General features: G+C 39.1%; 2 protein-coding genes across 5 annotated transcripts in view; one reads left to right on the top strand and one right to left on the bottom strand.

Moving 5' to 3' along the window:
- LOC131425912 (glutamine-dependent NAD(+) synthetase) overlaps positions 1-13,810 on the top strand; it is a 151,112-nt gene that overhangs the window by 98,008 nt on the left and 39,294 nt on the right. The gene's annotated exons all lie outside the window — the stretch shown is intronic.
- LOC131425911 (cytosolic carboxypeptidase Nna1-like) overlaps positions 1-13,810 on the bottom strand; it is a 113,678-nt gene that overhangs the window by 97,772 nt on the left and 2,096 nt on the right. Inside the window, exon 1 of one of the 3 annotated variants that reach the window (XM_058588197.1) lies at positions 4,288-4,685. The exons of 1 other annotated variant lie outside the window; for it this stretch is intronic. In XM_058588197.1, the coding sequence (XP_058444180.1) occupies positions 4,288-4,372 (85 nt within the window). In that variant the 5' untranslated portion in view covers positions 4,373-4,685. Of the gene's footprint in view, positions 1-4,287; positions 4,686-13,810 lie in introns of those variants that run through there. One more of the 3 variants, XM_058588200.1, reaches the window with a different exon arrangement.

The following is a 13,810-nucleotide window of genomic DNA, read 5'->3' on the forward strand; positions in this document are numbered from 1 at the left end:
CCATTCAAAAACATGAGAAACCAGCCTCCGATCACAATTCGTATCGGCCGATTGCTATGCTTTCCTGTATCCGGAAGTTGTTCGAAAAAATCATTCTCTTCCGTTTAGACAATTGGGTCGAGACTAATGGTTTACTTTCAGATATACAATTTGGCTTCCGCAGGGGTAAAGGAACGAACGATTGTCTTGCGTTGCTCTCAACCGAAATTCAAATGGCATTTGCTCGTAAAGAATAAATGGCATCAGTATTTCTAGATATCAAGGGGGCTTTTGACTCAGTTTCTATAAATATCCTATCTAAGAAGCTGCACAAGCATGGTCTTTCGCCGGTTTTGAACACCTTTTCATGTAATCTATTGTCTGAGAAACACATGTATTTTGGACATGGTGATTTGTCGACAATACGATTCAGTTACATGGATCTTCCTCAGGGCTAATGCTTAAGCCCCCTTTTATACAACTTTTACGTAAACAACATTGATGAATGTATCAACACATCTTGCACGCTAAGACAACTTGCCGACGACAGCGTTGTGTCCATTATAGGACCCAAAGCTGCCGATCTCCAAGGACCATTACAAGATACCCTCGACAACTTGTCGACATGGGCTCTTCAAATGGGTATCGAGTTCTCTACGGAGAAAACTGAGCTGGTCGTATTTTCAAGAAAGCGAGAACCAGCACAATTACAGCTTCAACTAGGGTGTGAAACCATAGCTCAGGTCTTCACATTTAAATATCTCGGGGTCTGGTTCGACTCCAAAGGCACCTGGGGATGTCACATTAGGTATCTGAAACAAAAATGCCAGCAGAGAATCAATTTTCTTCGCACAATAACCGGAACTTGGTGGGGTGCCCACCCAGGAGATCTGATCAGGCTGTACCAAACAACGATATTGTCCGTAATGGAATATGGATGATTCTGCTTCCGATCCGCCGCGAACGCCCATTTCATTAAACTGGAAAGAATTCAGTATCGTTGTTTGCGTATTGCCTTAGGTTGCATGCAGTCGACTCATACGATGAGTCTCGAAGTGCTCGCGGGCGTCCTACCGTTGAAAAATCGATTCTGGGATCTCTCATATCGATTGCTAATCCGATGCGATATCTTGAATCCAATGGTGATTGAAAACTTCGAAAGGCTTATCGAGCTTAATTCTCAGACCCGTTTTATGTCCTTGTATTTTGATTACATGGCTCAGAATATTAATCCTTCTTTGTTTGTTTCCAACCGTGCTCATTTCTTGGATACTTCTGATTCTACTGTGTTTTTCGACACATCCATGAGAGAAGAAATTCGTGGAATTCCGGATCACGTGCGCCCTCAAGTGGCCCCAAATATTTTTTATAATAAATTTAGAACAGTCAACTGTGAAAAGGTGTTTTACACTGACGGATCAAACATCAACGAGTCCACAGGCTTCGGCATCTTCAATCAGAACATCACCACTTCGTACAAACTCAGTGATCTGGCTTCAGTCTACGTCGCAGAATTAGCTGCTATTCAGTACACACTCGAGATCATTGAAATCTTGCCCAAAGACCATTACTTCATTGTCACGGACAGTCTAAGTTCAATGGAAGCTCTCCGCGCAGTGAAGCCAGGAAAGTATCCCCCATATTTCCTGGGGAAAATACGGGAACACTTGCGAACTTTATCTGAACGGTCTTATTTAATATCGTTAGTCTGGGTCCCTTCGCATTGTTCCATTCCGGGCAATGAAAAGGCAGACTCATTGGCTAAGGTGGGTGCATTAGAAGGTGATATTTATGAAAGACCAATCTGCTTCAATGAATTTTTCAGTATCTCTCGTCAGAAAACTCTCGAAAGTTGGCAAACTTCATGGAACAATGGCGAACTGGGACGATGGCTGCATTTCATTATCCCTAGGGTATCTCTGTAGTTTTCAGACATTTTGTTTCCATACCCCCTATTTACTCGGTTTCCACAATATTTACTTTTTTTTATTTTTTCATTCTCTTCGTAACATCACAATCACCGCCTACGGTCCTACGCTCCAGTCGATGACCAGCATGCGGGCCACCCGCCGGGCCTTCGTAGCCTGGGGACCCACACGAACCGAAAGGAAGCGGCCATAGATAGCACCATCTGGAAGTCATGCAATATTCAATTCACCGACCACTGCCGAACGCCAGCTAAAAGCTTTTTTTCGAAAATTCGAGACGACATAATCTAATGATACTATTCTAGTTTTAAGTTAGTCGTTAATTAATATTAGAAAATACCCTTGGCATCTTAGAGCTTAAGCAGTGTGCCTAAAAATATATATTATACTATTGAATAAAAAAAACAGATCTCACTCTAACTAATGGTTCTCGTATATCTCAGATGACTAATTAAGCTGAAATTAATGCTGATGGAGACTTCACATACATTTTAATTAGGACTATAAGTATGACTTCCATAGATTATACGATGCTTATGATTCCTATGAAAAATCTAATGAATATAACAAAGATGTCTATTTCAGTGATAAAATAAAATTATCTAATGTTCAGTGGAGTCTGACTGCTTAGTGTATTTGATAATATTGGTTTCTTCCGGTTGCTGTTGTTTAATATTCATGTGCAGTTTAGATCGTTTTTTTTTATCTCCATGCACGGTTGCAGATGACGACACGCTCCGCTTGTAATAGCTACTCAGTCTTTTTTTTGTCGTTTTTTTGCAACCTCCGGCTATCAATCTCTCTCCGATCCAACCTTCCTGGTTGTCGACAATTTTCGAACACTTTAATTACTTGGCCGTATCTAATAATTTCGCTAACTTGGCGTGCGAGTAGCATGGATTTTTGCGATGTGCGAGCAAAATTTTGACTGAAATTTAATTGCCAAAATCAAATAGTAGGCTTAATACTACACAATCAAGGTTCAAAACGAGAGGTTTATAGGATCCCTTTAAGATCTGGTCAAGTTCGCCATCCCGGCCTCGATTCAGAGATGGATGTTAATTTGTATATCTTCATCCTCATATCATCCCTTCGTAATAAACAGAGTGCACACCAAGTACATGCACTGTAAAATATTCAAATCAAAGCAACGACAAATCCAGTCTCACGTACTGAGCAAACCACTGGAATGTCGACTGTGGTAATTATTCCCCCGACCTTCCCGTTTGTCCAAACCAAACTCAGTGAACGTGTGCAGAACCTATCTACGGCAGAATAGCCAAAACAGATACTCTTCCGAATCAATTGACGACTCCCAACCCAACAACCAAACAAACTCAATATAAACTACCCTCGTTCCCGTTTCTCAGCACATGCTAAACCTGTGCACGGCTTCTTCCCTGCTTACACCTTCACCCTCCCGCCGGGGGGAATTATCACCTGACATGTCGGAAACAAATACCTTCACATCGTAAAGTTGCTGCCCCGTTTGTCATCAAAGGCATCGTGTGGGGGACGTAGTGGGAGAATGGGTGCTATGCAGAAGCTCATTGTCAGAAGCCTTTGATGATACAAGTTGCTCTGTGAATGTCAGTATGGGTGTGCGTGTGTGTGCGAGTATGAGTTCAAGACGTGGTAACCAAAACAATGAACTAACGGTAGCTAAGCCATGGTGAAAAAGGTTTCCGAAAGCTTAAACACACTTCTCGAACTCGAACAGCAGGAGCCTGACTTGTTATTATCTCACTTTTAATAGCTACTAAAACGGTAAATTGTTTGCTCGTATTGTCAGACTTCAAGCGGACAAAATTCGGCTTTTGGATGAGATAAAGTTCGAGTCGTAAATAAATAAACCCATTCGATGCGTAAAATCTTTATGTTAAAGTTAAAGTTCTTCCAATAAACAGGCTCCATAGCTTGAATATGAAAATTTAATCTCATATCTTATAGAAGAATCCAACAACCAACCCACGTGCCAATTCCGAAAGTATTAGCAACGGGAATAGACCACTCATTCCGTCGTACACCTTGCGGTTTTAGCTCCTTGTTGCTGGCTTTCCGCACACCACACAATACTTTGCGCGAGCTTTGTTATGCCGAAGAATTCGCTGTCAAGGAATGGCTTGTTTACTGCGTACGGTTCAGCAGCACCCGGGCCCGGCGATATTGTTTCGTTGTTATTTCAGCCGACCGACGCCGTTGCTGTTGGCTTTGCTCGTTTCACTGCTCAACAAAAAACAAAAAATCACTGTTCATGCGAAAAGCAAAACGCGAACACGACACCAAAGCTTCTTACGTGGTGAAGTGATTTTCAGTTTAATAACAATCAATTTATTGATTAAATAGAAACACAATTTCGGCTCTCAACATTTGGGCATACCTTTGGCGGCCAACGTGGCACATACGGGAAACAGTTGCTTCTGAAGGCATCTCACACGATCTCTTGCCGTCAGGCTCCAGTCCATAATTTGTTGTGGCCCTCCTCCGACAAGACGTCAACGATTAGCGATTATTTCGCTGTGATCATTTCGCCGCAGCTCGCAGCCACGCACCTTCGAATCACTTTCCAAATCACCACACTAAATCATTTTTTGAACACACCTCGAGTTGGTCTGAGAATTTTGAGATGAACTAAAATTGATCCTATCGAAACCGATACCGATACAATAGAGATAACTCGAAAGATAACCTAAAAATTCAAACTCCATCCAACCGACCAACCAAACCAACCACGCTACCAGCAGCACAAATCAATTTCACCTTCCTGCACGAGTCATGTTTGATCGAGCATTACCAGGTCGGTCGGCGAGGCCCAGTTGCCGTGAATCCCGACCCATCGCAGCAGGATTCCGACTTTTCCCACCACCCACTGCTGCTATTGCTGCTTCTACTACTACTACTATTACTAATACTACTATCGGCCAGGACGCGACTTGGAAGTCACCAGTATGGGGTAGAAAGAGGGGGAGGGACGGAGAGCATAGTGTTATTCTCGATATAACCCCACCTCACCACCAAAACACCCCATGTAGCTGAGTATGAGGACGACGACGAAACATTTCGAACCGCAGTCAGACAACGGCGTTTGGCTCCTTTGCACATTTCGCATGCGGCAGCGGAAAGGGTCATGGCCTGGGTGGCTCAATTTCTGCCGTAGCTGTAGATGTAGGTATATGGTTTTGCACTTTTTTTTTTGTTCACTCGAATCGACCATCAATTTTTATTCTAGTCGAATTAACGAGTTTTTTTTTGCTATCGATAGAACGTCCTACGAGTTCTTTGACTTTTAGTTTGAATGGTTTTGATGAAGTGTTCGCACCCGGTGAGTAAGGATCCTGGTTAGTACAATTTATTAATTTACAATCCAGTTGATGTTATTTTTTCTTAGTATTATTTTAGCGGATCCAAAGCATTAAAAAACCTACCGTTTCTACGCGGATTTCCGAAGTTTTTCGGTTTTTTTGTTTTGTCTTAGAAATGCATGAAACGTCGAGATCTGGTTTTGTTCCTAATTTTCCTTAAGAATGAACTTGAAATTTTCTCGGAGGGGTGTGAAATTAATAGAATGACGCTATCACTTTCACACGAAAATAAACACCCATACGTTTCAATCATTGTCTTCGAGGATCAGCAATTGATAGATTCAATTGTGTCAAAGATCTTGGTGTTCTTCTCGACGAACAATTGCATTACAAGCAACATATTGCATTGTACATTGTGGCAAAGGCTTCTCATTGTCTAGGATTTGTCATGAAAACCGCTAAGCACTTCACAGATACATATTCGAATTATGTTCGGCAATATGGAACCCTCACTTTCATAATGGAGCTTTAAGACTTGAATCAATACAGCGCAGATTTGTTCGTTCCGTTCTTCGTCTTTTGACCTGGATTAACCCTCACCAGATGCCTAGTTACGAAAGCCGTGAGATGCTTATCGGACTCGATACTCTACCAGTCTGTTCCGTGTAATGCTGAATGCCGATGTTTTGACGAACAATACTGTCCCAGAAAGTATGGACGCAACCAAAAACCGCTGCCTTTTCGCAATGGTTCAGAATCTGTCAATGTTTATGGCTGCGTCCTGTTGTTTACACTCTTCTCTAACCACATGTGAAGTTGTTTACTCGTTTTCATTAGTTTGTTTCGAAATGCGTGGACTTTCAGCAGAACAACGTCGAAAAACTGTGTACAAATGGTGCACAGAATGCGGACTGTCACTGAGAAAGATAGCAAAAATGGAAGGAGTAAGTGAAAAAGCCGTGCGAAATGCAATCAGGAAGATAACACCTTTGTGGATAAACCGAAAATGGGTCGAAAAAAGGTCCTGCTAACTCTCAGTTGGATAAACGTATACTGAAGGCGTTCGAGCAAAAGAAGGAGGTTTCAGTTCGGGATGTGGCAAAAAAGTGGGCACTTCGAAGTCAAATGTTCTTCGTGCTAAAAAACGTTTGAATCTTCGAACCTATAAGAAGCAGAAACAACCAAAACGTAGTCCGAAACAATACAATACGATTCTTGCTGGAAATTTGAACTGCATAATCAAGGACGACGAAACCTACGTGAAAGTCGATTACAAATCCTTGCCGGAGCCTCAATATTATACGGTACGAGAAGGTCAAGTGTTAAACCAGTCCGAGACATCGATTGAAGTCGAAAAATTTGGTAAGAAAGCTATGGTCTGGCAAGCAATTTGTAGCTGCGGTAAGATTTCTAAACCCTTCATCACCACTGCTGCAATGAACAGCGAAATATACATCAAGGAATGTTTAGAAAAACGACTTCTACCCATGATTTGAAGCCATCCTGTTGTCTTCTGGCGAGATCTTGCTTCTTGCCACTACTCGAAATCAACGGTAGAATGGTATACTACCAAAAATGTCACTTTCGTCCCAAAAGACATGAATCCACCAAATTGCCCACAACTTCGACCAATTGAGGAATTTTGGGCATTAACGAATACACATCTTAGGAAACATGTCTCGGCAGCCGAAACCATTCAACAGTTCGAAAAAGATTGGAAAAAAGTGTCAAAACTTGTCGCCAAGAAGTCTGTACGGAATTTAATGAGGAATGTTCGCAAGAAGGTGCGCCAGCTAGTCTGCAATGGCTAAGTAGCAAATGTTGAGAATAATATTCTGTTGTTGTAGTCTAATATCATCAGTATATCGAATAAAATTTGAATATATAACACTTGTGAATTATTTACAGCGAAATCAAAGTGCGTCCATACTTTCTGGTACAGTTTTTAAATTTCAAATCACACAATTTTACATATTCTTGAATATAAATTCGTGTGAAATATGTCGCTCCATTTATGTGCATCTGATAAGATGTAAAATAACAAGAATTTTTCGAACTGGGTATGGAGATAAACGTCTCCGGTAAATTTTATATTTTTTTGCTGTGTAGTTTCATCGACTGCTGTTGAATTTTAATCCGGTTCCAAGATTACAGGATGATGAGTGTTTGAAATTTCAAACTGGCATTTTGTACGATATGTTGAAAACTGATATCAAAACTATTCTCATGTGCAGCTCTTTGTTAGTGGAAGAGGTTCAAAGAAAGGTACTTGTTTACGTTCAATGGTACAAGAATAGTTTTGTGAATAATCTTTTAGCAATATAACGGCTGTTGAGAAAAACATCATTACTCCATTAGGTCGATTAGAACGATTTTATTTTCCAATATCTCTTATTTGAACACGAATTTTACCGCATTTCTTCGATCACACGTCCCTTAGCCGTTCCAGAACGGTCGTTCCGCATCCCAGACGCCCTCAACATGATATTCGTTCGTTCCGGGACAGAATCCACGGTCTTTAATTGACAGACCTGGAACCCACCGATCTATCGCACACCTTATCACACACTTGTTCAGGTAATTTTTCCCATCCGATCCACAATAGGGATCCAGCGAATGATAACAATGGCACGATTTGTCACCGGGGCCGTAGTCGATTTTGATGCTTCCGCGAAGTCGGTATTGGGCGAGGGCACCGTCGAACAGTAGTAGCAGCCCAATCAGCAACACCACCGGGTTGGAAAACATTTTGCCAACCATTTTGGTTGCAAACTGCAATATGATGATCAATAAACCGGACGTTTTATTGTATCGATCATGAATCGAATCGGTTATCACACAGTAGGCAACTTTTCATGGTCGTTTAGTCAGGGAAATTTTTCGCATATGCTTGATTTACTGTATTATAACTTACCTAACGATTTCATCATTCCACATCCAACTACAATTCTGTCGAGAAATTTTGTTTTCAAACTTGAATAAAATTAGAAACTTTCTTTAGGTATAAACTAACATAACATTTTGAATTTGTAAACAGTTATGTGGAGTTAATAAAAAAATTTCTTTATTTTGCATCATCGCGCCAAATGACGGCTCGAAATTTTAAACACACTTTACCCTATAGCACAGAGAACAGACATCCAAGTAGAGATTTCAATGTGTGTGTAAGAAATTTAACGGTTGTTTGGCAAAGTGATCACCAAGTAGCAATTCGCCTATAGGGGCGCTTCGAGCAGCCCAGCAGTTGCTTATGGGCTCTTGCGTTCGAACTTTCATGCAATGGTAATTCATGCGTACAATGTCGTACGCAAAGGTGATTTTTAGCGAATTTTCACTTGTATGCTTTACACAGCTTTTTTGAACAAGTATGTACTAGCTTGGATGTCTGTTCTCTGTGCCTATAGTTCCAGAGCCGGAAGTCAGACCCGGATGAAATTCAACAGCAACCTATGAGACTACAGGACCTTTCGTTTGAGTCTAAGTTTGTGAAATTCGATCAAGTTATCTCAGAGAAAAATTGAGTGAGCTTCGTTTTAGGGCTTTTGACCACTGTTTCCGGTATTTCCAGAACTGGGAACCGGTATAGCCGAAGTTGCTTCGCTTAGTAAATAACTAATACAACCTACAAATTAAATCAGTTTTGAGCCTAACCTAGAAGAATTTTCCCGATGTCGCTCAAAATGTCGATGTGCAGTTCTAATCACACTTTATCCTATGCAAGTATGATGGAATTCAATAGCAATCTATGGGCCTCCTCCTGAACAATATAGCTTTAAATGTGGCAACTCTGTGGGCTATATGAAATTTAACAAAGCACGTTGTTTGCTTCGTTCCAAGGGCGGTAGTGTTATCTTCTTCCGTAACAGCACGTAGCGGTTTTGCATTGTCATTTCGTATGACGGTTTGAATGTTATGACACGCATCGCCAAATAATTTCGAAACCAGAAGTTTTCTTCACTATTATCGGTGCGTTCGGAAGCGAAAACCGGTCAAATCGAAGTAGATTTATATACCGACTAACTAACAAGGTCTGCCAGATGAATTTATCAGTAATTTTTATAAAAATTCGCACCTCGTTTCGGCATCACTTGTCAAAAAATACTCATGAAAGTGAACATTTTTCACTTATCTCGGGGACGTTTTAATGAATCTCAAGACCTTTTATTTGCACCTTAGTTTGTGAAAATCGGATGAGAAATTTCCGTGAAAATAGGGTGCGCGTTTTCTCATAGATTGGCACATATAACCTTTTAATTCCGGAACCAGAAGTCGAATTAAGATGAAATTCAATAACAAGCTATGGAAACATTAGAGCTTTCGTTATAAGTCACCGTAACACCGTCAGAATATTGCATTTCTGCTCGAAAGTGCAAAATCAGAACAATCCACGCCACCAGTGTTTTTCAATGAAAAACGGCATAAGTTGGTGAAAATCAGTTCTGCCATCTCTGAGAAAATTGAGTGACATTGTTTGTCACATACACACGCAGTCATTTTGTGATCTCGACGAACTGAATCGAATGGTATATGACACTCGCCCCTCCGGGCCTTGGTTGTATAGTCGGTTCTCACAGCGATTACAATCTTCTGAGTTGGAAACCTCTTCGCCTCTACTTTGTCACCTGGAATGGACACAACATTATGGAATTTCTAAGTGCCCGATAATGTTTCGACGTTACTATATAGTTATTTGAGCTCTTCTGACATTTTGTAGTACTGTTAAGTGGATATATAGCAGAAATGCTAATTTTATATGTTTTTTCGCTTGAGAGTTCCAACCAATGGCTTCAAAGAGGGAACTTTTTCATGGGACGTGATATATGAAAAAACTTGCGTTAAATTCAATATTTATCTTATTTTCCTTGAAAGCCAACAAGAAAACATACACACCAAAAAAAAATCTAAATTTTACAGGTGACTTAATCCCTCATACGATGTAATTCATAAAGACCTAATTTGTCATATGACGGAAAATTTTATTTTTAATGACTTAATGTTAGATTAGCTTGAATTTTACTGGTTTCAACTGTAACTTGCATTCTGTTAGCAGGTGCGACTGTATGAATTTAAATGCACTTTTTACCAGCCAAGCAGTTGTGTGTTTCTGTGGCTCAGTCGATTAACAGACGTGCTTTGCGATCCAATGGTTCTCGGTTCAAGTCGCGGCGCTCGCTATCAGTATTCATTTTTTGTTATTTAATTGAATTTCATGTTATGGAATTTTGGACACAATATTAAATGTTCTTCCACGAAAATTTGCGTGAACTGCGACGCTCCATTTATGTGCATCTAATAAGATGTAAAATCACAGGATTTTTTTTCGAAGTGTGTAGGAGCAATTATGAAGTATTTGTTTATTGACATAAACTCTTTGGAATGGAATTCTCGATTAATTAAATTATACTTAGTCACCAAATCAGACTATATTTTTGCACAAACTGTGTCTCATTGGATTCTGAGATAATTATGTGTTTCACTGATTTAGTTTTCCATAAGAATACAATGAAAAAAAAACAGTTTGGTCAAAAAAGGGTTTTTTTTTATTACCTACTTTTTGCCTTTATCATACAGAAAGGCTATGCAATTACTGTGAAAACCGACTTTTTATTCGAGGCCCGGAGGGCAGAATGTCATATACCATTCGATTCAGCTCGACGAACTGAGCAAATGTCTGTGTGCGTCTGTCTGTGTGTATGTAGGTAACAAAAATATGCTAACTTTTCTCGGATATGGCTGAATGAATTTCCACAAACTTAGATTCAAACGAAAGGTTATATAGCCTGCTATTGAATTTAATTTGGATCCGACTTCTGGTTCCGGAGTTACAGGGTAATAGGTGAAAATTAAGGAAAAAAAATGCGCACTCAATTTTCTTGGAAATGGCTATTAAAGTTATTAGAAAATGTCTAAAACATCTAATCTAGTTATTTAAAAGTGTCTACAACATATCATCCGGATTCGATTTCCAGTTTCGGAACTAGAGTGCGAAAATTGTTTATTTCATGAGTATTTTTTCCACAAACAATGACAAATACAAGAACAAATCCCATAAAACTGACTGATAAATTCTTCCAGTTTGCTGAACTTATTAGTTTTTGGGCATATAAACTTGATTCGGTACTAATAGTTCCCCATTTCCTGTTCCAGAAGCACCGAAGTTAGTGAACAACCCCAAAAATAGAACTCACTTCGATCTCTCAGCGGTGCTTCAACCGATTTTCACATATTTGAATTAAATTAAAACTCATATTGTCTCAAAAGCTACTGTGAAATTTCATCTGGATCCGACTTCCGGTTCCGCAATAACAGAACGATGAATGTCACGGCTTTCAAACCGTCATACAAAATGACGATACAAATCCGGTACACACCGGTACGTGCTAAGTGGAAGAAGAAAACACTACACGCCTTTACAAACTATGCACACTGCGTGCTTTGTTCAATTTCGTACACACTATAAAGAAAACGAAAACCAACACCGAAACTGATTACTTACTTACTTTCCTCAGATATAGCGTGACCGATTTTCACAAACTTAGTTTCAAATCAGAGGCCGTATGGTCCCATACAAAGATTTCGAATTTTATCCGAATAATACTTTTGGTTTCAGATTCACAAAAACGTGAAAAAAATTCTAAACTGAGCTCGAAACTATTCCAACCGTTAATCATTGTTAGTAGACGGCCTATTAAAATTATTCCGGCTATCCCGGTTCCCGATTTCCGATTCCAGAAGCACCGAAAGTAGTGTTTAAATACTCCAAAATGAAACTTTGTTTATTTTCTCAGAGATTTAACTAAATTAGGCTCAAGTAGAAGATCTTAAAATCCCATGTAAAAAAACTGAATCGCATCTGGACTTTCGGTTCTGGAACTACTAGGTTAAGTGTTAAATATCGCCACCTAAAGCGACGAAATGAATGGGAGGAAAATTCTTTTTAACTAGATTCAAAACTATTCCGATTGGCGAGTCATATTTGTTGCTGGTCATACGAGCCTACTTCGGCTATTCCGGTTCTCGAAATTAGATGTCGCTCATTTTTTTGTCAGGATGGTGAAATCGATTTTCACAAACTTATAGATTCAAAGGATTAGGTCTTACCATGGATTTGGTTTGGATAATACTTTCGATTCCGAAACTAGGGTAGGGTGTTTTGATTCGTAGATTTTGCTAGATCACGTTCAAACTAACTTTCCTGTTTCTATTCAATAAACAGTAGTATTCATAATAGTATGAGTAATATGAGATAGGCAACATTGCACCACTAGGTGGATTAATTAAAACAGTAACGATTTATAAATTTTAGTTGGTTTGACGTAACGTCGCCATTACTAAGTTCAGTTTTTGCAATGACTGAGTGGAAACGTATATTGAAGAAAACAATATCGTCCACGTCAGTTTATATATTTAAATATATGATACCGGTCGTGAGGCAGCTAGGATTTAGACCATGTTCGCTATACGCTTACCAACTCGGTGGTGATAAAGAACACTGTGTCTATCACAGCTCAGGGTGGCGGAAATGATAAACACGTATGCACGAATTGCATAAAAACGCAGGTTCGAGTCCTGTCTCTGAGCGTATCTTTTTTCCAAAAAATATTTTTTTTCTCTGAGTTTCTCATTCATTTGGCTTCTCCAATATAGGTTTCGACTCAGTATTTAGAAAACTGGGATTAAAACAGGTTTTTTTTCTTAGAAGTGCTTAAAATCGACTTAAATTTTTTTTAAATCGATTTTTTCCAGTGTAGAAGTCGATTAGTAATTTTTACAATATTTTTATTCGAAAATTTGACTTATTTTGTGAAATCGCTCACACAAAACTTTTTTGTAGGATTGGCCATTTATGGACTATAGCCATTAGAACAAAATTTGCTTAAAAAAAGTTTAACCCTTTTCAAAAGATAGTCTGGATCATTTTTGGTAAGGCAGAGCCCTGCAAAGTGGCTTTTTGCGACAAAGTCTATATGTCCAGAAAGTTTCATTCAAATCTGAGAGAGTGCTGCCAATTCCGAATACGATTTGACTCGAAATTCGTCGATTGAAATTTATATCCTAAAATCAGCTGTTTTTTTTTTTCAAAGAAAAGTGAATCTTACAAAAGTAAACAGAATGAGCTTCTCTTAGCTCTACTAATAAATGCTTCAAAATCCTACAATTTTACCTAAAAATTCGAATTCTATAAAAATCTCAATCTTAGTGATACAAAGAACTATAAAGGGCGAAACAGTCATTCCATTTGTTTACGTAAGTTTCGCCCTCCGTATTCCATGTCAACAAACAGGGGGATACTTCAATTGTTAGTAAGGAAACTATTTATTTTTAGTTGCGAAAACCAAGCAATTTAACGAAAAATGCGCAAGGGCGTAATATCATAATTCACACAGGAAGCATAAAAGCAAACAAATCGAAAAAGGGCGAAACTCTTTTTATGTTGATTTATTCAGAAGATATAGAAGGAAAGTGGTGAAATTTGCATGCCTTTCAAAGATAAACCAACAGTTTATCGACTAATCAAACATTGATCTGAGAATGTACGATAATTTCTAAATAGGATTTGAAATCAAAATCGAAACATTCATCGACGTTGTTATCCATTTG

Source organism: Malaya genurostris, chromosome 1 (genome assembly GCF_030247185.1).
Source record: "Malaya genurostris strain Urasoe2022 chromosome 1, Malgen_1.1, whole genome shotgun sequence".
NCBI classification, from domain to species: domain Eukaryota; kingdom Metazoa; phylum Arthropoda; class Insecta; order Diptera; family Culicidae; genus Malaya; species Malaya genurostris.